This window comes from Danio rerio, chromosome 3 (genome assembly GCF_052040795.2).
Source record: "Danio rerio strain M-AB ecotype USA chromosome 3, GRCz13ab, whole genome shotgun sequence".
NCBI classification, from domain to species: domain Eukaryota; kingdom Metazoa; phylum Chordata; class Actinopteri; order Cypriniformes; family Danionidae; genus Danio; species Danio rerio.
In genome coordinates this window covers 13,942,501-13,969,537 of record NC_141023.1, presented here as the reverse complement: position 1 = coordinate 13,969,537, position 27,037 = coordinate 13,942,501, and the positions used below count along the sequence as shown (strand labels likewise).

The 27,037-nt window shown below is 34.0% G+C and overlaps 2 protein-coding genes across 5 annotated transcripts in view; both read right to left on the bottom strand.

Annotated features, from left to right (window-relative positions):
• Positions 1 to 2,651, bottom strand: part of zgc:158403 — a 46,197-nt gene extending 43,546 nt beyond the window's left edge. For all 3 annotated transcript variants that reach the window (XR_015480071.1, XR_015480070.1, NM_001080084.1), the window contains 1 exon segment: positions 2,363 to 2,651. Coding sequence is in view for 1 of the 3 variants with exons in the window: in NM_001080084.1 (NP_001073553.1) it covers positions 2,363 to 2,397 (35 nt within the window). In the remaining 2 variants the exon portion in view is untranslated.
• Positions 2,652 to 7,548: 4,897 nt separating this feature from the next.
• The window catches only part of tspan34b (tetraspanin 34b), a 27,041-nt gene continuing 7,552 nt past the window's right edge, over positions 7,549 to 27,037 (bottom strand). For both annotated transcript variants that reach the window (NM_200408.2, XM_087242339.1), the window contains 7 exon segments: positions 7,549 to 8,414; positions 10,239 to 10,331; positions 10,430 to 10,555; positions 11,915 to 12,022; positions 12,103 to 12,177; positions 14,106 to 14,321; positions 20,267 to 20,344. In NM_200408.2, the coding sequence (NP_956702.2) occupies positions 8,358 to 8,414; positions 10,239 to 10,331; positions 10,430 to 10,555; positions 11,915 to 12,022; positions 12,103 to 12,177; positions 14,106 to 14,321; positions 20,267 to 20,323 (732 nt within the window). In that variant the 5' untranslated portion in view covers positions 20,324 to 20,344 and the 3' untranslated portion in view covers positions 7,549 to 8,357.

Below are 27,037 nucleotides of genomic sequence, written 5' to 3'. Positions count from 1 at the left end.
TGGGTTGCGGCTGGAAGGGCATCCGTATGGGGTGCCATTTAAACTAGAACCGCCGTTGATTATACACATTCACTACAATAATACCAACAGAGCGGAATACTGAGCTATTTTGAACTCGCTAGTTTTGTTAATATTATAGTAAATGTTCAATTTAGGGCAATGCGGTGGCGCAGTAGGTGTTTCTGTGTGGAGTTTGCATGTTCTCCCCCTGTTTGCGTGGGTTTCCTCCGAGTTCCCCTACATTCCAAAGACATGCAGTACAGGTGAATTGGGTAAGCTAAATTGTCTATTGTATTATGAGTCTATGAGTGTGTATGGATGTTTCCCAGAGATGGGTTGTAGCTGGAAGGGCATCCGCTGCGTAAAACATATGCTGGATAAGTTGGCGGTTTGTTACGCTTTGGCGACCCCAGATTAATAGGGGGATTAAGCCTAAAAGAAAATGAATGAATGAATGAATGAATGAATGAATGAATGAATGTTCAATTAAATGCATAGACCAACCTTTTTTTTTTTTCCCCCACATGGGATTGGTTTGGAATTTTTTGTCTTTTTTATGGCCCGTTTCCACTGAGTGGTACGTAGAGTTCAGTACGCTTTTATAGCTGTTTCCACAGTCAAAAGGTACCAAAAAGTGAATCGTACCGTACCACTTTTTGGGTCTCCTTTTGATAGGGTAACTAGCACAACAAAAGGGTACCAAAAGGCGGAGCGAGACGCACAGCTGAATGTTATTGGTTTACAAACAAAGGGCACTAGCGCGTACACAAACAGGAGAATGAAAACAAAGGAAGCGCCATTATTAAGTACACAGCTGAGACATTCCACCGTATTAATATCTACATATAATAACGAGCCATGGTCGGCCCGAGCTCAAACAAACCTTGTCATCGTCTTGATGAACAGCCACAAAGCCAATAAGAAGAGCAGAATGTACCCTGCATCGTAGTTGTTTACAAGGCAGTCTAAAGCGCAAGCGGTTTCGCTTTCTTGCGATCACTCGCTGCTCATCTATATTTTAAATAAACTTCTGACAACCCGAATCCTTTCACAAACAGACAAACACGAGAGTGAAGTGCAAAAAACAAAACAAAAGAGAAGCGGGACAAAACAAAAGAGCAAATGATTCTTTCAGCAACCTAAAACATGAACAAACGGCCTATTATCATCACCTTTTGGACTATTATGAACTCGGAATGACGAAATTACTTTCTAACAAGAGGTTACATGTGCTGGTGAAGATTAAATATACAGATGAGACATTTGCACTGACTTTGGGCTATATGGAAACCCAAGCCTGATAAAGGTGACTCGTACTGTACCACTCAGTTGAAACGGGCCATATTAGGCTAAAAAGGGGGGAAACCACTGACTTTATGCAAATTATACAAATCACCAAGGACCACGGATTGAGCTAAACGTCTATTTTAAGGCTCTACTGAAGAAAATAATACACCTACATCTTTTAATGACCTGAGGGTGAGAAAATAAATTGTAAATGTTATTTTTTTTTGAGTGAACTACCCCTTTAACATGCACCACTGAAAGCGAGGCATATGTTAGAAACGCAAGAAATTGAGGTAAACTTGATTTTAGATTCACACACTCGTTCATTTTTAAACAGTGACAATTTCTGATGCGATAATTTAAATCTGTATACGCATGCAAGCATGACTTCAAAACATCATTAGCACTATTATAATTGACTGTGAACAATGTTGTACTTTGCTAGACATTGGCTGCTAATATAATTTCCCTATTTAGAATTTGCAAATAATACTTTTCTGAAATTATATTAAGTAGGCGAAAGTCTGAATGTGCGAATATAAAACCAAATTGACCCTAATATGTGAGAAAACAAGAGAAATAAAGCAAGTGTATGACTACAAGTCATTAGAGGTATCTTAAACCTTTAAAACTCTCTTAACCCTCAATGACTCATGCACAAATACACATTCAAAGCAGAATACAGTCAAGGTGTTTGATGTTTGCTCAGAGTACACACACACAAACACACACACAGCCAGCGCCTTTGGATAAGAAAATGAAAAATATGTCACAATGTGAATGATTCCACTTCAGCAACTTGCATGTAAATCATCCACAGAGCCTTCACATTCAGTCCCAGCATTACATTATCTACTTGTACAACATGAGCTGAACTCAAACCAGAATCTATTGCAAAACGAGGAAGGAAGAGATGTGAAAATTTGACATGAAGAAAAACTGCCAAAGCTAAAACACAGATATACTGAATCAGCCATTTAGAGACTTGAAGAACCACAGAGCAGGAACTCGAAATGCACAGCAATGATGCAGAGTTTTGACATCAACAGACACAAACCAGCACGTCCATACTCACTTTTCTGTAACAGGTGCATTTTTCCCAGTGGACATGGTGGATTTGCTCGTGTTTTCGTCCTGTTTTGGGGCCTTGTGGCCACTCACAGACACGTGTTTGAAGAGCTCAGGCTCCTCGTGAAGAGTTTTTCCTTCAGGTCTCAGGTGGAAACTCAGCGTCAGGACTCCGCATTGAGGATGAAGGTGTAAAAACTCGAGCTGGCAGTGAATGTGGGTCAGAGTTGGACTCAATCTACTGCTCGATTTGGCAGAAGTGGGTGTGAGATGCGAGAACGCTGAGTTCTGACTCCTCCTTGGTGCTCACTACTGAGAGTTTAATAACAGGATTGTAAACACGAAGGAACTGAAGTTAGGACCGCCATCTTGTGGAGGGGTGAGTTAAAGTCCGTGTGAAATAAAACATAGAAATGTCTGTTTTGATCGCGCACGTTGTTATTCTTTGAGTGAACAATTCATGCGTGCAAGTTTATCCACTGAAAGAGATTGTTTTGGTAATCTTCAATTAAAGTATGATGAGCATTTGCTTGCTTCTGCGTTTGGTGTAACGGTTCTTCAATGACGTCAGTTTAAGATGCAGTGTTGCCAGATATAGACCAAAGAGCATAGAATCACCAAGAGGCGACACTCTAGTACAATTTGGTAAACAGCCACTAGATGGCGCGGCGGCTATGGGACCCACATTTTTACATGGTCATCAAGCCGCGACCCAAATTTTTGAAACTATGATACAATTTTAGGAATTAAACTTAATTTGTATTTATTTGTTAACATAAACAAGATACATCATAAGAAATTCACCAAGACTTACAAATAAACACTGTTTTATTGCTAAATTACGAAATATGCTATCCATCTCAGATGCAGAAAAGCTAGTCCATGCTTTTATGACTTCGAGGCTGGATTACTGTAATGCTCTTTTCGCTGGCTGCCCAGCATCCTCTATTAACAAACTTCAATTAGTACAAAATACAGCAGCCAGAGTTCTGACCAGGTCTAGAAAACATGATCGTATCACCCCAATTTTATCCTCCTTACACTGGCTGCCTGTTAAGTTTCGTATTGAATTTAAAATATTACTTCTCACCTATAAAGCTCTAAATAATATAGCTCCTGTTTATCTAACCAACCTTCTGTCTCGCTACAATCCAACTCGCTATTTAAGATCTTAAAACTCAGGGCTTCTGGTAGTACCTAGAATAGCAAAATCGAGTAAAGGAGGTCGAGCCTTCTCTTTCATGGCTCCTACACTCTGGAATAGCCTTCCTGATAACGTCCGAGGCTCAGACACACTCTCCCAGTTCAAAACTAGATTAAAGACCTATCTGTTTAGTAAAGCATACACTCAATGCATCACCTAGCGGGTTACACACTGGCTTCTGCATCTTGCTTATATACACTATGAACAGCAGCTATGCTAATTATTTTCTTTATTTTCTATTTTCACCTGGGGATACTCATCCCGAGGTCCTCAGATTATGCGGAGTCACTGATTGGATCCAAGACCAGCGACGAGATGATCCCAAGGTTTCCATATCTGGGACCAGGCCATATCCTGAGCTGCTGCTGCGCTGATGGTCATGGGGAGTGGAGAACATGAGTCTGATTCCAGTGACGCTCCAGGGACAGACGAGTCTTCGCTGAGGCCATCTTCCAGCCTCCACCGCAGTGACTGAAGCTCTGCACAAGACTTTTGGCCAGCGGAGAAATTAAAATGGTCGTGCCCAACTGAGTTCTCTCAAGGTTTTTTTTCTTCACTCCCATCAGGTGAAGTTTTTTTTCCCTCTCCGCTGTCGCCACTGGCTCGCACGGTTCAGGATTGGTAGAGCTACACATCGATGAATTTGCTCTTCAGTGTTTGAACTCTCAGCAATGATTAAATCACACTGAACTGAGCTAAACTGAACTGAACTGAACTTAAACACTAAAAACTGAACTACACTGTTCCAATTACTATGACCATTTATGTGAAGCTGCTTTGACACAATCTACATTGTAAAAGCGCTATACATATAAAGCTGAATTGAATTGAATTGAATTTTCCAAAATGGATCAAATTATAGAAATATTACAAAGTAAAAACAACAAATACTGTTAATAATAAACTGTTAATAAAACACGTTTTCTGGTTTCTAAATGTTGTTTTAATTTAGAAGGTTTCATGCTCTCTTCTGAGAGCACCTCACAACCCCCTGGGGGGTCCCGATTCACAGTATTAAGCAGGTCGCACACCAGAAGCGCCGCGCAGCGCCACGCAGCGCCATGTATTTTAGAATTCTAAACATAGGTTTCTATCAGGATACACACACAGGCGCCGCAAGTCGGCGGCTGTCGGCGGCGCCCGGCGACGGCTCAGGACGCAGTTCATTTTTCAGCCGCGCCACAGAGCGCCATCTGATTAGTTTCATGTTAAATATCATTCGATTGTGCACGTCTGGTGTGTGATACTTTAAACTGTCATGTACGCGCCGTGTTGCGGCGCCGTGTCGCGGCGCTTCTGGTGTGCGACCTGCTTTAGAGTATGTTTTACTTTAAATTCACCCCATTTGGCGTTTTTAATTATTTTGAAGATAATTAGGTGCTGCTTGTCAATCAGATAACGCTTCTATGTTCATTACTGCTGTCAATTGTGGGGGAAAAAATGATTGATAAAAGTGTTGTGATAAACAGCTGTAAGTTTAACTGCAGGTAATGCGTGATGCGTAACCGCCCAATCTGGCAACACTCATTTGACGGCTTCAGGCACAATTCTTAACCACAACCCATATAAGGTTTTTGTAAACGAACTTTTATTTTAACGAAGTCTCTTAAAGCTGTAAAAAAATGTAAAAGCTCTATCAATAAGTTAATATAAATCTGTATTTGGCATCTTGTGATGTCCTCCATTTTGTTTTTTCTTTTTTATTTGAATTATATTTATCTTTAACACTTTTGTTTTGATGCTTGTTTACTTACTTAATATGTAATTTAAATTACTTACATAATTTACAAATACACAAAAAAAGTAAAATAAAAATTCTTAACCACGCCCCACTTACTGTTAGTTTGCTTTGACGAATTGATCTGCAAAAAGAAAGCCCCGCCCCTACTCAGCCACAATATTCTTAACCACGCCCCACTTACCGTTAGTTTGCTATGAGGGAATAAGTGCAAAAGAAAAGCCCCATTCCTTAGTTAATATTTAGTTTCAGTTGGAAGTACATCAACATACTAAAATAAAAGTGTCGCAATACCTGTTTCACAATCATATTATGCACAAAACCATCCAACGGAAGTACATAAAATGATTTGATGACTTGGAAAGTGTATTAAGATTTTCGAAATGATAAATATATCAAAATACATTGTATAATCTACAAATTTACACACAAATATTTAAGCTACTATAATAAAGATGTAAATGCATTAAAATAAATTAAAGTTAATAACTATAAGGTGACTAATTTAGATAATCAAATCAGGTATTTAGGAAAATTTTTATTATATCAACTTTAAGATTGATTTATTTAATTAAAACTTAACTTTTGGAAACTCTTTGCTTCAAAAGTTCCAAACGTTAAGTGATTTTTGTTCTTCATTAAAGAAGTACATAATTTTTCACTATTCTACATATAAAATTTAAACAATATAATAGTAATAGTAATAGTAATAGAGTAAACAATATAATAGTAATTTATTTAAAACATAGTAAGCAGTTTAAGTAAACACATGTAAATTATATAATTCCAACTTGTACCTGAAAGATTAACAAACACTTTAAAAGATCATTGGTGTGATCAAAAGTGTCCTACATTTCTACATGACACTGAAATGCAGAATATTTTCAGAAATACATTTTGCACTTTACACCACCTCAACCATGATTATTATTATTATTATTTATTTATTTATTTATTTTTTGTGAAAATTAGTTACAAGAAATATAAACATACATTCAGATACTGGTATAATAATATCCATGAGCGGAAAAGATACAAAAATAAAGTAAGATCAGTGTAGGCTCAGTGGTTAGCACTGTCTCTTCACAGAAAAAAGGTCCCTGGTTGAAATCCCGGCTGGGTCAGTTGCCATTTCTGTGTGGCGTTTGCATGTACTTCCCCTGTTCGTGTGGGTTTCCTATGGGTGCTCCAGTTTCCCAGTCCAAAGACATGCGCTATAAGTGAATTGAATAAATTAAACTGGCCGTAGTGTATGTGTGAGAATGTAAGAGTGAATGGGTGTTTCCCAGTGCTAAGTTGCAGCTGGAAGGGCATCCGCTGTGGAAAACTGCTGGATAAGCTGGCGATTCATTCCGCTGTGGCGACCCCTGATAAATAAAGGGACTAAGCTAAAGGAAAATGAATGAATAAAATATATATAAAACAACAAAATGAATATATTGATGATAGAATGACTAAATTCGTAAAATAATATAAACACATTTACATGTAAACAATAAGATAACTGGGAGATTGATGAAGTCCTCAATAAAGTCTAACAGCTACTGATTCTTTAATTATTAATGTTAGAAACTTTTTTCAAGACTTCCGTTTCAATAAAAATAAATTAGCCTACGTTAATATGCATTCCCTAAATTTCTGTTTAAGAATAAAATATTTCCTTGTAAGATGTAAACATTAACATCATATTCAATTATTTTTATTTCGAATTTTGAATAAAAACAATTTCCTATTTTAATTCTTGTTGCAAATAAGTACAAATGACACCTTTTATCGAGCTTGTTTATGCGCTGTGTCGTTTGGCATCACCTCAATCTACGAGACAGTCAGCCATTTTACGTCATAAACACTTTCTTCCACTAGAGAGCAGGGGAGCCCGCGAAAAGAACAGCTGTTTTGCCGCCAGCAGAGGGCGGTGATATTTACAAAATAAGACATGATCCGTTTAAAGGAGTCAAAAAAAACACACAAAGGTGAGTTAATAATAATAAAGTGATTCATTTTCGTATAATTTTAGAAGGGATATTTGTAGTTATCGTGTCGTCAGATGTAACCACTGATGGTGAATGTTTTGTCAACCCTCTGAAGTAAAATCAACTCCATTTATAACTTTGTAACCGAGTAAAAATGTCCTCACAGGACACAAAGCGTGGTAGAAAAACCACCTTGTCAGTTTATTTTTGTAATAACAACAGTATTTACATTACATTAGTGGATTTACAGTTAAAGAGTATAAAAGACAACACCATCACAAAGTTGAAATTGCCTTTATATCTATAATTATCATCAAAATAAACATTTTATATGAACATTTTAGCAACATAAAATAATCATTTTTTTTGGTAAAAACTTTATACATCACATTTTAAACATAAAACATTGTGCTTTATTACATGAGAAGTCACGTTGTGTAAATGCCTTTGGCTTGTAAGAGGTTTGCAATAAATTACAACAGCGACATTTTGCTAGAAAACATTTGGCCTATTTTGGTCATTGCACATATAATGACAGTAGTGTGTTTAGAATTACAAAGCAATGCCTTGGGTTTTATGCTTTTAAATAATAAAACAGTATATAAGTAAAAAAGTACAAAATAATAATAATAATCAGTCTCAATGAAATGTTAATCATTAAAATAGCTAATTTTACTACTGTAAAATGTCAAGATTTTCAGATTGACAGTCTGACTTTAGTTTTCATTCAAGGTATTAAAAGCATAGATTACCCAAATTTAGTTTATTCTGTTGAACAAAACAGAAAAAATACTGAATAATGTTGAAAACAAAACAACTATTGACTTCCATAGTATTTTTTTTTGCCCCAACAATTGATGTCAATGTTATTTTTCCCCCAAAATTATTCTGAATATTTTTCTTAATGTTCAACAGAAGAACAAAAATCATGAATGTTAAATAAATAATGAGGAAATGGTCCTTTTGGGTGAACTATCCTTTTAAGCAGTCATTCTTATCCAGAATGAAATCATTACAACCGATATTCCACCTCATCCTCAATCATCAAGAGGGGTCATTGGACAGATACTTCCATTAAAGTGACACGTTAAGCCTTTGAGCCTATTTTACAGTACAGGACCATGGACACGATCATCGCCGCAAGCTGAAAATCACAACACAGAAAGAAAGAAAAGTGAATAACCATTCATAAGTGCCTTCATAAAAGGGTTCTTGTTTATAATTAGGATTAGAATTAGATATCTTTAGGTCAAAATTATATGGGAGTAAATAAATTAGGTGTGTAATTTTAGTGCATGCTTTGCTATCTCAAAGAGCATCTTCAAAATTTCATTACCTCTTTTAGTATTTAAACTTTTATCTGAATTAAAAATGCGAAAATATTTCTAGTAGGGCTGAATAACATCGTTTGAGCATCGATATTGCAATGTGTGTATCTGCAATAGTCACATCGCAGGATAAGATTATAAAGATAATTTATTTAATAATAAAGACATTATTGAATTATTATTATTTTTTATTTATACAATGATGGCCATGTAACTGTACGTTTGATTGTTCAATTTATGTATTAAATACTGTTAGGCTTCCCAGAAAACCATAAAGCACTGTTTGTTTATTTATTTTTGGCTCTTAATTGATTCTACTTTATAGATTTATAGATCCACTGCATAGAAAAAGTCATCTCGGCCGATCTAAATTAATTAAATCTTTCCAAATAGAGCTCTTCAAATCATCTGCTGAAATTATATCACAATACATATATCGCAGCAAAACAAAATATGGTAATGTCAGATTTTTCCAATATTAAGCAGCTCTAATGTAATAATACAGCATGTCATTTATCATTGTGTTTTTAACACCAAAAGTAATCTAAAGCGCTATTATCTATAACATATACAAGTATAAATATATAATATATGTGTTCACCAACAGTATTTGATGCAAGATTTAAAATGTTATTATTTATTTATTTATTTATTTATTTATTTATTTTTATTTATTTATTTATATCTCAAACCAGACTACATTTAGATTGAGATATAAATAAAAAAAAAATTTGCACACTAAATATAAGATGTAACATTTGATTTATATTTTTATCTATGATAATAATACAACATGTTATTTATCATAGTGTTTTAACAGCAAAAATAATAAAAATTGCTTTTATCTATAATATATTATTATAATATATATTATATATATATTATATATATCTATACATTATATTATTTATTTATTTATATTTTTTTATTTATATACATATATTATGTATTTATTATATATATATATATATATATATATATATATATATATATATATATATATATATATATTCTTTTTTTTTTTTTATAAATACATAATATATGCTATCACCAACAATATTTGATGCATATTTTTCATTTATATTATACATATATATTATACATTTATATACATTATATTATTTATTTATTTATTTATTTATTTATATACATATATTATGTATTTATTTATATATATTTATATATATTTATTATTTTTTTGAAATTATAGACTATTTGCACACTATATACTATACTATTTATTTATTTATTTATTTATTTCTCAAACCTAATTACACTTAGTTTAAGATAAATAAACAAATAAATATTTGCATATATATATATATATATATATATATATATATATATATATATATATATATATATATATATATATATATATATATATATATATATAAGATTTAACATTTTATTTATTTATTTATTTAAACCAAGTACAATAAATCAGTCATTAAAACAAGTTATAAAAGGCACTCTGTAAATCGCCCTCTGTAATATTATTTTATCGTTGGAAGTAGATGCTAACTTATGCAATTTACATCATTTGCATTTTGATTAAATCTTAAATTGCAAGTACATTGTAAATTGCAGTCTTAAAATCACTTTGAAAAGCATTGATAGAAATGAAACGTGTGCTTTACCTCAAGCGCAGCGATGCCCAATGCTACGGCTATGATGATAACGGCATTTTTATCCACCAGCTTTATCAGTGCTGGAAAACAACCTGTTACAGTCTAGGGGGAAAACACACACAAATATAAAGATGAAAAGGTGTCCAATCCTCTAGAATTTCTTCAAGACTGTAAATGAATATGTATTACTAATGTCTCACCGAATTCATAACAGCCGCCTGATTACAGGGAGATGTGTTACAGCACTGAACCGGATAATTCTTGGTGCTGTTCACGAAGTAAGAGTTTGTGAAATCCGTATAGTTGTTGAATCCACAGCATTTCATCTACAGGAGATACAGAAGCAGTGAGAGTTAGATTCAACATCAGCTGCTGATCAAATATAAATAGTGTATATATTATATTATATTATATTATATTATATTATATTATATTATATTATATTATATTATATTATATTATATTATATTATATTATATTATATTATATTATATATAAATATATCAGGTGATGTTCTATGCTACTACTGTATATGCTATGATTTTACTGGATGAAAGTTTTATATTGTTTATGAGCTACAGATCTCATTCATTCATTCATTCATTCATTTTCGGCTTAGCCTCTATATTGATCTGGGGTCGCCACAGCGGAATGAACCGCCTACTCATCCAGCATATGTTTTACCTAGCAGATACCCTTCCAGCTGCAACCCATCACTGGGAAAGAGCTACAGATCTTTTGAAGTTAATTTATTTTGCCATTGATTAAAAGAAGGCAACGCAGTGACGCAGTAGTAGTGCTGTCGCATCACAGCAAGAAGGTCGCTGATTCGAGCCTCGACTGGGTCAGTTGGCATTTCTGTGTGGAGTTTGCATGTTCTCCCTGTGTTTATGTGGGTTTCCTCTGGGTGCTCCGGTTTACCCCACAGTCCAAATACATGGGGTACAGGTAAATTAAGTAGGCTAAATTGTCCGTAGTGTATGAGTGTGATTGAGTGTTTGTGTGGATGTTTCCCAGAGATGGGTTGCAGCTGGAAGGGCATCCGCTGTGTAAAAACGTGCTGGATAAGTTAGCGGTTCATTCCACTGTGGCGACCCCGGATTAATAAAGGGACTAAGCCGAAAAGAAAATGAATGAATGATATGAAGTTGTTTATCAGGAATGCCAGATAGAAGCGTTGACGCCAGGGCGGCCAGAGCGACCTTTGACGCTTTCACCACCTTCGCTGTGAGCGCAGAGTAATTCTAATTCTTAAAAAAGCAGAACTGTAAAAGAACTGTAACTCTGACTTTTAAAAAAGAATTGTAAGATGTGACCTTAGAAAGTCAGAACTGAGATGAAAACTAATTCTAAAAAAGTCAGAAATAAGATGCAACTCAGAATTCCTGAAGTCAGAGCCATGAGATGAGAACTTATTATAAAGAAAGACAAAATTGCAAGGTGTAAAAAAAGTCAGAAGTCAGTCAGGTGTAAAAAATTTCAAAAGTAAAAAAAAAAAAGGTCAGAGCAAGACTCAGAATTAAGAGGAAAATGGACAACAAAAACAACCAATTGCTTATACACTGGAGATTATAAGCTTACACGATGTAACAAATGATGCATTACATACAAAAAATATGATTCTATAGTAATGTGAACATGTATTTCTTGTTTTTTTTTTTTTTATTAACCAAAGTTTTACTGACCCCAGTCATTGTTGTGTTCCACAATCCGGTGACGTCTTGGTTTTTCCCAAAGTCACTTTGGAGGCTTTTCACAGCATCAACTCCCAACTGTTTAATCAGCGTTTCTGCCTGAAATACACAAAAGAAGAGCCATGGCTATTTCCATCTGCATGCATAAAGAGTGGAAAATATCAAATGCAAAAACTCACCAGCGGCCTAAACGCCAGAATCACAATCGCCCCGGCAACTTCAGCAATGAAGATGATCAGAATAATGATGAAGAACTGAGGAGAGTATAAAAAAAACATTTCCATTCATCAACAAATATTATAGAATTTTACATAACCATATTTGCATAACTGTTACGTTCCTGTGTTGCATGATTACTATTTTTTTTTTTTCGCTAGTCTCTCTCCCCCTGTGCTCGCTCGCTCTCTACCTCTCTCCTGCTTCCACCCATACAGTGGCTCCGATTGGCTATTTGTCTGTTCTCCATTTGTCTACCGTCAGTGTCATGCGCATCTGAGGTTGAAGAGTGGGACAGGTAAGAATGTCGCGTGACATACATTGGCACACGTAGTTTGAATATCTCTGTTGTTAGACACATTAGGTAAGGGGCGTGCTCCACCCACTGTACTTTTGTTTTCTTATCATATATTAGAGTAGGTTAGGTAGTGCGTAATAGACGCGAATATTTATTTTCAATAACTTCTTTTGGATAGTTAGGGTAGAGGTTGGGCCAATAGATTTTGATTTATTTATTTCTTTTGTTTGGACGCCGCCCGGATCTCATATCTCCAACTCTCCCATCTATCTAGTCAAACGTCTTATGTCCCATTTGTCTTTAAATTTCAATGTATCTTTGTAAATATTTAATGTTCTTTCTATACACATATTTTTGCATTTATTATTATCACTATCTTTGTAAATAAACTCACTTTATTGCATTTAGGTAGTCTTGGTATTTTGTCCCTCACTTGTTGATTTTGTGTGTTTGCTCATGCGTTTCACCTAAAATTAATGTTACTCCCCTTACCCTTGACTTACCATCTTTAAAATCGTAACAATAACCAATAATTTAACTAGGACTGTCAATTAATTGAAATGTTTTAGACAATTAATTAGGGCTGCATTATATATTGTTTCAGTATCGATAACGCAATGTGCACATCTGCATGATCTCCATTGTAGAATTAGAATTATAGTTGAATAGGAGTTAAAAACACACACGATTGTGGAGTAATTGCAAAGTTTAACCATAAAGTTACCCAAAAAAAAAGTCCTTTGTTTACGAATTTCAAGCCAGAATAAAGCATTCAGGCACAGGAAATGTATATAGTATATTCTGTCTATATATAGACATATACAGTTATATATATATATATATATATATATATATATATATATATATATATATATATATATATATATATATATATATATATATATATATACAGTTGAAGTCAGAATTATTAGCCCCCTTTTGATTTTTTGTTCTTTTTTTAAATATTTCCCAAATCATGTTTGACAGAGCAAGGAAATTTTCACAGTATGTCTGATAATATTTTTTCTTCTTATTTGTTTTATTTCAGTTAGAATAAAAGCAGTTTGGATTTTTTTTTTTTTTTGGGACAAAATGATTAGCCCCTTTAAGCTAATTTTTTTTCCGATAGTCTACAGAACAAACCATCGTTAAAGAATAACTTGCCTAATTACCCTAACCTGCCTAGTTTACCTTATTAACCTAGTTAAACCTTTAAATGTCACTTTAAGCTGTATAGAAGTGTCTTGAAAAATATCAAGTAAAATATTATTTACTATCATCATGGCAAAGATAAAATAAATCAGTTATTAGAAATGAGTTATTAAAACTATTATGCTTAGAAATGTGCTGAAACAATCTTCCCTCCATTAAACAGAAATTGGGGAAAAAAATGAACAGGGGAGCTAATAATTCAGGGGGGCTAATAATTCTGAATTCAACTGTATATATAATGTTTCACAACTCTACACTTCTTTAATTTGTTGTTACTGTAAAAGTTCAATAAACTAAGCAAAATAAATTCCCATAACAAAGTAATTTATGAGTTATATTGACAGCTCTAATTTAAAAATATCACATTACAAACATTATACATGTACTACAGCTGAAAGGTTTTACTATTGTTACTAATAGTGCATTAATGTGTGTTATGGGTGTCTTCTGACGTACCAGCATCAGCATACACCTGCTCTCTTTGATGGCTCCGCAGCAGCCCAGGAAGCCCAGGACGACTAGCACAGCTCCCAAAGCGATCAGCAGGTATCCCACATTCAGCACCTGTCCCATCTGACTCGAAGCGCCTGGTAAACTCTGCATAAAATTCAGTATGGAGCCGTTGTCCACCTTCACCCAGATGCCCACACCCAGAATAACCCCTCCTGCCAGCTGCACAAAAACAAACAAACACAAAAAAGAGACACGTTAGTTTTTAAAACTATGATTCATTCATTCATTTATCCACAGCGGAATGAACCATCAACTACTTCAGCATTCCCAGTACTGGGAAACATCTATACACTCTCACATTCACACTCATGCACTACGCAAAATGTAGTTTATTCAATTCACCTATAGTGCATGTTTTTGGACTGTGGGGGAAACCGGATCACCCGGAGGAAACCCATGCCAACATGGGGAGAACATGCAAACTCCACACAGGAATGCCAACTAGCCTAGCCGGGAATTGAACCAGCGACCTTCTTGCTGTGATGCGACAGTGCTAACCACTGAGCCACCTGAAGCTGTGATGTATGCAATAATGTTTCCAGGTTACTACTTATTTGCATTTGTGACCACTGTTGAGTCAGATCACACTCTAAAGCCAGTCTTTCAGGAAATCGTGGTGTGAAATACAGCGTCTAGAATAGTTTAATTTCATTGACTATGTTTACAGGCATCAATTATTGTTAATGTGAATGAATTGAAACTAATCGCAGATCTGTTTATGCACTCCAAACATTTGCATTGAATTTTAAAAACCTGTTGCATTGATCAAAACGTTTGAAATGAAGAGGTTTTAGGTTCAACATAGATAAAAGAGTTGATGATTTTTGTATTTTTTAAGTAGGCTTGTGTCTAAAAATAGACACATTCATTATAATTTATAAGTCTATTCCGCACACGGGTGTTCTTTATGCAACTGAATAAGTAAACTACTTAATAGTATTAAATGGCCTTTTGTTAGATCTAGGTAAGCAAATGCAAAACTGATACATGCATCTCTTACTGTATACTTCATAAAACGCACATTTTATCACATTATATATGCTGTAAGTGTACTTAATTAGTAAATATATTTATTTATACTTATTACTTAATTCTTTTTCAAAGTTCTGTTTAACGGAGAGATTTTTATAACACATCTTTAAACGATACTCTGAAAATATTTATTGGATTTATTAATTTTTTTAAAGGTAACTGGTTGCAAACAATTTATATGGGCTGAATTTAAACAAACAAATAAAGTTGAACATTAAATTTGTTTGTTTAATTTCAGCTTATAAAATTGTTTGCAACCACTTACCTTAAAAAAAATGTAGTAAATTCAACGAGTATTTTTTTAAGCGGTAGTTTGTTCCACGTCCATGTATTTATTTATTCATTTATTTATTTTTGCTATTTTGTCACCCTCTTGAGTTTTGTACCTGTTTTTGTTTTGATCAAGTAGATCAGGGGTTCCCAAACTTTTCAGCTCACGACCCTCAAAATAACAATGCCAGTGACTCGTGACCCCAACATTCCTCAGAGGTGGTTATATATATATATATATACACAAATATTTTCATGTTGTTGTTTTTTTATGTAATTATTAACTACTATTTTTATCTTCTATGGGTTCTGGATAAAATACGGCAATTATAATATTTCTTAGTTTTAAAACGCATAACTTTTGCTTTGGTTACACCATCCGTCCACACTACCCTGGAGTTTTCGAGCCCCTGAAAATGCTGAAGAGGCTGTTTCAGTTTTAAAACGCTACTGCTCCGTGTCAGTGTGGATTAGAGGGAAACGGAGACATCAGAAAACAGAGGCATGGCTGCAGACATTATCCTACCTGATTGGGGCCTTTTCTCATTATAAAGTACAAAAAGTTCAGTCTTGCATCCTTTTCTTGTAAGTTCAGACTTCGCAGGTTGAGTAAATCTTCAAATTTAATGGGAGTACTTTTATAACGTCATTTCTCTTGGCTATCTTTATCTTAGCAATAAAATGAAAATATGACATTGTCTCTTTTAATTTTTATAATAACAACTTATTAAGGCATTATGTACATATTTATATGACCGTCATCTCCACAGTATGCCAATTTATAACAAACCGGAGCCTAATAACTGCCTCCTTTCATCTTCATAGAAAAATATGAAACATTAGGCCCACTGTGGGGTTTTGGCAATATGTCAGGCTACATGGAAACAATAAAGATTATCAGAGGAAATGCATGGTGAAATACAAAATTGCCGTCTCTTTTGCTGAAGATAATAATATATTAGCTACAGTTTTAATAATCAATAATAACTATGAAGTACAATAAGTTTATACAATACAAAAAATAAAGGCAAGCATTATCAAGCATGCGGAATTAGTGTATGCGGTTACATAAACTTATAGGTATATTATTTATCTTTGCGCTCAGACAAATCACGTTACCTGAGAAAAAGTAGGCTAATAGATTAAAAAGACAGAGTGGTTAGATATAGGTCTACACATGATGAATTATAGATCACGATTAACAACTACAGAGAGATGAGATCCACCCGAAGATTCGGAATATCCTGGCCGAATACGGCTACTCTTAGCAGGACAGGTGTGCTTAGATGCTTAGAGCTCCCGCTGACTGTTCTCAGACGCGAGAATACGCTGAAGCAGATTTTAAAATGCGCTGAAGCAGGTGTTCAGAAATGCTGATTGTTTTCGTTCTAAAACATTGTTTTAAAATAAAAACGTGTTACTGTAAACAGGGACTAAAATTGGGTCGCGACCCCCACTTTAGGAACCACTGAAGTAGATTCCTTTGCAACTGCGGATCATTGATCGCTGGCGTTATATGAGCCCACGTTGCAGCGCTTCGGGGGCGAGGACTTGAGTGGCCGTCCAGACGTGCAGTCGTGCTCCTTTAGTGTTTAGCCTTTGTTTTGTTGTGATTCCTCCCCATACTTTGTTATTATTTTGTTTGTTTACCTTATTTAATCCCCTAGACCAATCCATTTGGTTTTTCCCTGACTTGTACTATGGCTGTAACATAATTGAGGGCTCGTCCGGGATAATAGTTATTAACTATTGTCTAATTTCTTTTGTCTTTGCAATGATGACAGTACATATTTTACTAGTTATTTTGCAAGATACTCATATTCAGATTAAATTCCAATTGATAGGCTTAAATAGGCAAGTCAAAGCTGAAAAGCTGTATTAAAATTTGTAGCTGAATCAAATCACAGATTGGCTAATGAGATCTAAAAAAATCTATGTAATCTGGCTATGTATAAGAGCTGTTTATTGTGTTTAATCCACATTCTGTTGTACATCTAATAGAGAGCCATATTTTGCTTAACCAGAGTGACAGAAGGCTGTTGTGGAATGCCCTTTTATGGAGATGTTTTGGTCTTGTTTTATGCAAATGTCCAGTTTTGTGCATGCTACAACTTTTATCAAAATCGCGCAACACTAGAACGAGGTTGAGAACAAATTCATGTGCATCTGTTGGGGATTTTTCTTGACAAGTTCTTTTGTGGGCACAAAGTGAATGAAATGCAATATGTAGAATTTACATCATAGTATTTGCATGCGACCCAGATAAAACACATGAAAATGGAGTCATTTGCTTGTTTGTTTGTTTGGACATCTGCTTGAAAAAAAGACAGCACTTATTGCACTTGGTATTCAACATCAACATATTCTGTAGTCACTTCACTAAGAAAAAACACAGTTTTCAGTGTTTCCACAGTGAATATGACTGGAAATCATTTGGATTGAAACTATAAATGACTCCAAATGTAAACACAAAGTCTAACTAAATTAAAGAAGTTACTTTTTTATTAACCTACTGGAACCTACTGTACCAACAACTTCTAAGTTTCCATCTGTTCACTTTGAATGCAACTCACACATACAATTTCAGTTTTTTTTTTGTCAAACAGTGGAGATCAAATATAGAGAATATTAGATCTTCCTAAATGTCGAGTTCACAGCTTAGTCTTAATAAAACTAAAGTAACTGGTGGTGAATTTATTAATTATCTGACGAATTCTAATAAACTTTCCAGTTTGTACTGACTCTTCAGGAAGGTGAGCCGTCGTTCTGGAATGACTGAAACAGCAGGAAGTCCAAAGATCGAACCTTTCAGCCATAGCAAGAGAAGTTGGCCATTAATATCTATGATTTCTAGATTATCGCGCATCTTTAGAAAGTCACAAACTCGTTCAAGTTCCCAGGCAGGCTGGTAAAGAAAACTTTTATTTTCTAAAACACTGTAAAGACACATTTAATAAAAAAATGGAGGGCCATATGAATCAGAAATTATATGTCTTTGAAAACTTGTGATATGTTAAGGCAAGGGGTTATAAAAGAGCACGAGAGATGACTTGGGAACACAATTAAGTGTAATGAGAACCATGTGTAAATACATCCAGGAAAACATGAAAAGTATAAAACATGTTAAAACTGTCATGTGTGTTTAAAAACACTGTATGGGAGAAAAGAGTCCAGTTTAGACGTTTGAAACATAAACACTAGTCATATCATGTTAATGTATAATATCTTAATGCATAAATATAGTTATGAATGCATTAGATCTGTACATTATAAGTGCCGAAGAGAAAATGGGGCTTTAAATTGGGGTAGGAAAAGGAGTAGGAGCTGGGAGAGGGCTGTTGAATCAGGAACCAGCTGTGAAAATACAAAAGTGGGATGAGGCAAGGATAAAGACTACAGCAAATTTGAGGGACATCAGATTGTCCTGGGGAGAGACTGCAGATTGCTCTGGGTTTGCTCTGGACTTTCTCGACTTTACTGGAATAATGTCTAATCTTTTGACTTCCATAACCTCCAGACTGAGTTTGATTAATTAACACAGGTAATAATAGTCAAAGCTAAAGAGTAACAGATGTAATCTGAGGTATGTAATCAGATTCCAAAAATCAAATACTTGTAATTAGAGTAAAATATTCATAATCAGACTATAGTCATGTTTTCTTGATTACATGATTACATAAAGATTACATAAAATTCTTGAAAATTATTTTATAATAATAAAATTGATTTTGTTTCAACCAGGTTTACTATTAGCAAACACTAACTAAGTTTATGAGTGTTTTAACATTTACTTGTCCATGCAGTATACTGCACTTTAAAAAGAAACATCTGAGGCTCTTTTTGCTGATACGGATTCATATATTTGTCTTTTTAATCTGTCAAAATGAAAATACAACATTATCCTACTTAAATATATACAGTTGAAGTCAGAGTTATTAGCCCTCCTGAGTTTTTAGCCACCCTGTTTATTTTTCCCCCAGTTTCTGTTCAATGGAGAGACAATTTTTTCAACACATTTCTAAACATAATAGTTTTAATAACTCATTTCTAATAACTGATTTATTTTATCTTTGCCATGATGACAGTAAATAATATTTGACTAGATATTTTTCAAGACACTTCTATACAGCTTAAAGTAACATTTAAAGGTTTAACTAGGTTAATTAGGTTAAGGTTAGGGCAATTAGGCAAGTTGTTGTATAACGATGGTTTGTTCTGTAGACTATCAAAAAAAAATTAGCTTAAAGGGGCTAACAATTTTGTCCCAAAAATAGTTTTTAAAAAATAAAAAACTGCTTTTATTCTTGCCGAAATAAAACAAATAAGACTTTCTCCAAAAGAAAAAATATTATCAGACATACTGTGAAAGTTTCCTTGCTCTGTTAAACATCATTTGGGAAATATTTAAAAAATGGGGGAAAAAAGTCAAAGGGGACTAATAATTCTGACTTCAACTGTATGTGATATAAAATAAGGGTTAGCACAAAAGTAATCTAAATGTAATCCAAAAGTAGTCAGATTACTTTACCATAAATGTGCAATCTAAGAGATTATAAAAATGTCTCCACATTTATGAGAATGTGGACTGAAATCAGCAGAAAGAATCAAAAGGCTACACTATTTTTATAATTTTTTTCCTGAGGAACTTATCTGTCATGCAGGAACTTGTTTACCGTCACACACTGAAACAGGTAAAGCAATTCCCAGAAGCTGAAAACACCGAAACAATGAAAACATCAAGCGTTCATGAACTGTTCTCTAATTTTGATAATCTCCACTGTGCAAACATGATCTATACTTACAAAGATGATGCCATTGAAGAGAAACATCATGGTTTTCAAAAATCCAAAGCAACCCATTTTCTTGGATGGATATGAAACCTAAAAAACAAGCAAACATGTTTTTAGTAAAGGACTTCTCTCTAGTTTTTGCAATCAAAACAGACACGAATACGTTTCCTAAAAACAAGCAAACATGTTATGGTCACAGCTGAATTCACTAACATACAATAAACACAACTGCTTGAATGATTCTGTATGATAAAGTACTCTATCAAGAACTAGTTGTTCGGCTAAATTAAAAATTGATGGCAGCTTAGAGATGACGCTCATATGGAGAATGAAGTCAAATGAATTGCTCAGGTGTGATTTTTCACAGAGTGTAAAAATCTTGATGGTTCTGTAGGTTTCGTCTATCCAAACGGACCTTTATTTAGTATTTTCCAACGGATTCGAGTCAGATGATTGGCTGGGAAAATTCTAGAGCTTTATTTTCTTTCTCTAAAACAATTCTAAAGTTTCTTTTCCTGTGTTTTGGATCATTCCCTTGCTGAAATATCCGTTCTGGTTTCATCTTCATCATCCTGATAATGTAGATGTTGGACTGAAGCTAATATTAATTTACACTGATGAAGGGCAGAGGGTTGCTGAATAACTTCTGAGAGATTTCAGCTGCTGTCTGGGCATTTACTGCCTTTCTACACCTTCCTTTCTTCATATTTTCATTTAACTTTTATTTGTCTTTTTATATATGTATTTCTATGGTTGTTATCAACATCTGGGGAAAATTTCAAGTCAATGGCACCTTCAGAAATATGTTTTCTGAGAAAAATGGTAACGTGTTTAATACTTATTTCACCCACTGTATATACTGTATGATATATTGCCTGATGTATTGTCTGTTATTTGTAAAGACTTATTAGTAAATACATTATTTATTAATATACAATATTTTATTTAACTGCAAAGTTGAAGAGTGTAATTTTCAACACCAAAAGTTGAGAGAGAAGAAACCAATGTCCCATAATGCAATTCATAACCATAATTCAATCGGAAAATAGACCAAAATTTGGAAACTGTTTGATTAACGGATATTTTTTTGGTGTTCAAATTGACTGAAACGACAGCAGAACTCAACAAATATTACAAATACACAATCAATCACACAGCTAATGTCAATTCATAAGTACTTTACTTGAACCTAGTGTTTTTCTTTGCTCACTACTGATGTAATTTGATAACATTTTTCCAGTATTAGAAGTTCAATAGTTTTATTCAAGTCAAAATATAAGATATAAAATCAACCTAAATACTATCATTTACCCCATTAGGAACTTGTTTGTTTTAGTTTAATCAATAACTCTTGCGAAGACCTAAATAGGTGTGTAATTCAACATATACAATACAATACTAACATAAATACACCCTATCCAGCTCTCTTTAAAGGTCAGATCCGTGTTTTAATAGAGATGTAAACAGACTGAAAGACCAGAGCTAATATTTAAAGAGTCTTTGAACTAGCTTTTTTGTCAGGAACACAAAGACTGAAAGCTTCCTTTACTTTATACGCATACAGTGAGCGAGGTGGAAAAGGTGTTCGAGATGAGAAATAACATTATTCAGCACTAGTGTAGGTCACTATTCAAATATAAGAAAATGAGCGGCATTGAGCATGTGACTGCGGCTCCGCACACTGAAGGTCACACGGTGTCGTTTTAAAAAAAGCAATGGAATACATGGGAGGAAGAAAAAAAGAAAGAAAATTTAAAAAACAAGAAAAATACTTACTAAATAATGACACTTATTGAAAATAAAATAATGAAAATACAATAAACAATGTGAAAAATGCTGGGTTTCACACAATTTCTTCATGTTGCCCCACGTTAACTTAATTGCTTTTTTTTTTCGAATGTACGTGGATGGAACTTAAAACAATTAACTTGTCCCAAAACCCTCAAGAATTGTGTTGATTCAGCTTATTTTAAAGAAGTAGTTTAAACAAGCAGCAAAAATTGAAATCGAATCGAAATCAACAAATTTTTGGTATGCTCCAGTCCCGACTAACTTCTCCCAAAGTATGCTATTTAAACCAACCATAAAGCAGCACACCTAAACAGTGCACGAGAACAGGAGCTTAATGACAAATAGCCTGCATGAACGGGGATGATGAGTTCAGCACAGGAGGACTTGGTGGCCAAAAAAAAGTCAACATCTGTGGTGTGGGATTCCTTTTGATGTATCATAGAACCAGGTAATTTGTAAGAACTGTCAGTCACATATCACAACTAAAAGTGAGTGGTAAGCGCGAGCGCAGGGCAGGAGTGGGACTCCTTTTCAGCCCTGGAGTTTCAAGCCTCAGACCGGCCCACCTCAGTTCACGACTGACTATATTAAAATAAGGTCATTTCCAATTCAGTTTCTAATGACACTATCACATCTTTTTTTTGAGAAAACAGCTGCTTTAGAACTTCAAATGTCCAACAACCCTAACAGTATTATATGTCTTAACAATAAAAATGAAAACATTACATTACTCTAACGAGGATCGAACCGGGGCCCACAGAGTCTTAACTTAACGTGCTAACCGCTGGACCACAACAGCTGTATGGAGTAAAGAGACACAACTAAGTTTTATCATCATTAAAATAGATAAAAAAAAAGAAGAGTTGCGATAAAATAATGAATAAAAAGGCTGTGGTCAAGTAAATAAATAAATTTAAAAAGTGTGACTGCTGAGAGCAACAGATTCTGGAGCTAGGGACACCGGCCCTCGCGGCCAAAAAACGGACCGGCCCACCGGGAATTCTCCCGGTCCTCCCGATTAGCCAATCAGGGCCTGCGCGAGCGTGTTGATTTCTTTAGCATTTTTTTCAATGCGCTTTGCACTTGCGCTTATGTGTCATTATTAGACGACCATCAACCGTTTTCTCAGGGCATTACAAACCAACAAAACATTGCTGCAGCTCTGATACATGTTTTATTTATGGAGAAACCAGTTAAGTCTCCTGAAAATATATATTCAATTCAATTCATCTTCATTTCTATAGCGCTTTTACAATGTAGATTGTGTCAAAGCAGCTTAACATAGAAGTTCTAGTAAATGTAAACTGTGTCAGTCTAGTTTAGTTCACAGATGGGTGTACAGACTGGCCCACGAGATATTAAAATTGTTTTGTTTGTTACCCTTTACTCTGATTGTTTTGCTTTTGAAATGTTTCAGATTTACACTGTAAAACGTTTGTGTGTCAAAATCACGATTAAATCCAAAATCGCAGTATTGTTCCAAAAAATTACGATAGGTTTCTTTTGCCCATATTACACAGTCCTATTGTGGATGATTCTTTAAAAACAATAAAGGGATTTTACAGTAACCCGATCTTTTAATACAAAGGACGTCATTTTTATGAGGTAAGCTGTACTTCTGCTTGTCACGGTCAACCAGTTTGACCAGTATCAATGACTCTAAGAGCTGAAACACTTTAAGGGCCTTTTTACGATGACACTAGGGCCTTTAGGGTCACTTTTAACTGAAGGAAAGCAATAAAAGGGTGGACACGTCTCTGATCCGAGGTCAGAGTTTGTTCAGACTGAACAGGAGGATTGGATTGGGTCATTGTCCAAAGTAAGAGCTGATAAACACTTAATCATCAATAAAGGTCTATTGATGCGACACATTTCACAATTACAGTCTGTCAGAGTTACAGTGAGTTTACCAGATTGACTATACTGACATTATATTAACTGCCATTTTTAGAAACGTAAAAATCTTGGAAAAAATAAATGTTATTATTATTATTGCTATTATCCATGACCTCTTTAGTACACTATCTGTCATCGTACTTAATTGTAACATTGGCTCCAAATTTTCATTGAACAAGTTAGTTTCTCTTTGGGTTTTAACATTACATTCCCCTCCAATTAGTATAAATAATAATAATAATAATAAGTTAATTAATGAAAATAATGGGAAAGACTTCAAAAATGTTGCAATAACTCTCTAGCTGGACTGATCTAGACTGATCCCCCCTGCCTACCCCTGATAATAATAATGCATAACAGTTTGTAACCCTTTATTTCCTTGAATTTTAATGTGGTTGTAAAAATGTAGGTTTTTAAGTGTTTTGTTGATTTATTTAATTAAATGTTTTCCCCACTCACAGTGTTTTCATGTATATCTTAGTTCGTATTTGTACAGTTTGTTTTTATTCCCTATTTTTTCCCCTTTTTTCTTTTCTTCTCTGTTCTTGATGGCTGTTGTTTATATTTGTAAAATGTAATAAATGTTAAATAATTTTTTGCTCCATTATTTAAATAATAAAATACAGCCTTGTTGAGACTAAAATTGTAAAATTTTGTACTTATTGTACAAATCCCATTTTTACAACAAATGTTTAATATAATGTATTATTATTATTTAATTATTTATTTATCGTTTTACAATATACTGTAACTATCAGCACAATTAACAGAAGGAACATTTAGCAACAAAAAAGCATCAGAGAATACAAATATAAAAACATCATCAAATTCAGTAAAACAGGAATTAAATAACAGCATATGAGTGGTCAGTGTGATAATGGTTATTTTGTAAGGACGAGACAAAGGGTTCATAAAGAGTCCAAAAGATATTCCAGATTTGTAAACATATGTGTGCTTTGTTTTTTAAACTATATGTTAAATATTCCAAATGCAGCGTTTCATTCATAATATTTTAAAATAATTAATACAATGGTTTATTAAATAACAGTACTCAGCATATACGAGTACAACACTCATAAATCTATCATTGAAATTCATATGCTTTATAAGATGTTATACAATATTATATTTGTGCATATACACTACCTGACAAAAAGTCTTGTCGCCTATCCAAGTTTCAGGAACAACAAATAATAACCTGACTTCTAGTTGATTATTTGGTATCAGAAATGGATTATATGAAAGGCAAAGTCCTCTAAATTACACATTTCACTAAGATAAAGTATGATCATGCCTTGATTTTTAATTATTTAATTAGGACAGTAAGGTCTGACTTTGCTTAGACAAAAGTCTTGTCACTTAACAGAAATAATGTACAGTCTAGAATATAAAGTCATGCTGCAGTGGGAAAAGAATTAATATAGTGTTTAACTCTCATGAGCTTGGAGGACTGCATCCATACATCTCTGCAATGACTCAAATCACTTATTAATAAAGTCATCTGGAATGGCATAGAAAGCGTTCTTGCAGGACTCCCAGAGTTCATCAAGATTCTTTGGATTCATCTTCAATGCCTCCTCCTTCATCTTACCCCAGACATGCTCAATCATGTTCATCTCTGGTGACTGGGCTGGCCAGTCCTAGAGCACCTTGACCTTCTTTCCTTTCAGGAACTTTGCTTTAGAGGCTGAAGTATGAGAAGGAACACTTCATCCTGCTGAAGAATTTGCCCTCTCCTGTGGTTTGTGAAGTAATCGGCAGCACAAATCAGGCTATTAAAATTGCCATCCACTTTGCAGATCTCTTGCACGACCCGAATGTAACCCCAAACCATGATTTTTCTTTAACCAAACTTGACTGATTTCTATGGAAATCGTGTGTCCATGTGGGTTCCAATAGGTCTTCTGCAGTATTTGTGATGATTGGGATGCAGTTCAACAGATGATTCAGCAGAAAAAAACAACCTTCTGCCACTTTTTCAAATGATCAACTAGAAGTCAAGTTTTTTGTTTGTTGCTCTTACAACTGTGATCGACGACAAGACTTTTGTCAGTTTGTGTACATTAGATTAGTCAGTACTAAAGCCAAATCTGGAGTTAATCTAAACAGAATAACTTACAAAAATGTCCCAAAAATAAGTACACCCAAATGTGTATTTTAGAGAAAAATATTAAATAAAAAGCTTAAAAAAAGAAACTAAAAATATATAAAATGTAGTTGAAAAGGGGTGTAGTAATTTATGTTGAGAACTGTAAAATATTTGCCTTTATTTACGGTAAATTACAGGCTAATAATTGCATTACTTTCCCTGTAAGGTACTCTATGTAAATTTACAGTAAATTACTGTGAGGTAGTTCATAATAACAACAATCCTGTAAATATTTATAATAATCAAAAAAGTGACTGTATTGCATAAATGCTCATGTGTATTAATTTCTATGTTGAATAAAATAAAGAGTGTTGGAATTCCTATAACTAACATGCAAAAGATAGAGCCCTTTTACAGTAATTTGCTGTAATCATGATGTCTGGCTTAATTTCACAATAAAATTCAGAATATTAACAACAAAAATCACAGTTAAATCATGTAAAGTGATACTAATGTAATTTACTGTGAAAATTACAGTAATACAGTGTGAAATTCTGGGAATTTTTTAGTGTATATATCACTCATTTTCCTCATGTGATCCCTAAACTAAAGAAACCAAAGACCTTTTAATTGTTCCTTTTATTTTCCGTGTAGTACTTTCTTCTTAATCAGGATTTTCTTGCATGCATCAGAAACACAAAGCAATTGTAACATTATACATTACTATTCAAAGTTTGAGGTCAGGCTTTTTGTGTGTGAAAAAAAGAAACAACAAAAGTGGTCTGACCAAACTTAAACTTGAGACAATACAAAGACTTGCAGGATCAGCTCAATGTTTATCAGTCTGCTGATTCGTCACATGCTGAAGATTAAAATGGAAAATTCTTCAGAACTAAAAACTAAAACCTTTCTTTCCCATCTATATTGTGCTTTACTGCTAAAAAAAAAGACAATCTATCAAAAGTCCTATCATTAGAGTTTTTAAATAATTAATAATGTTCACACAC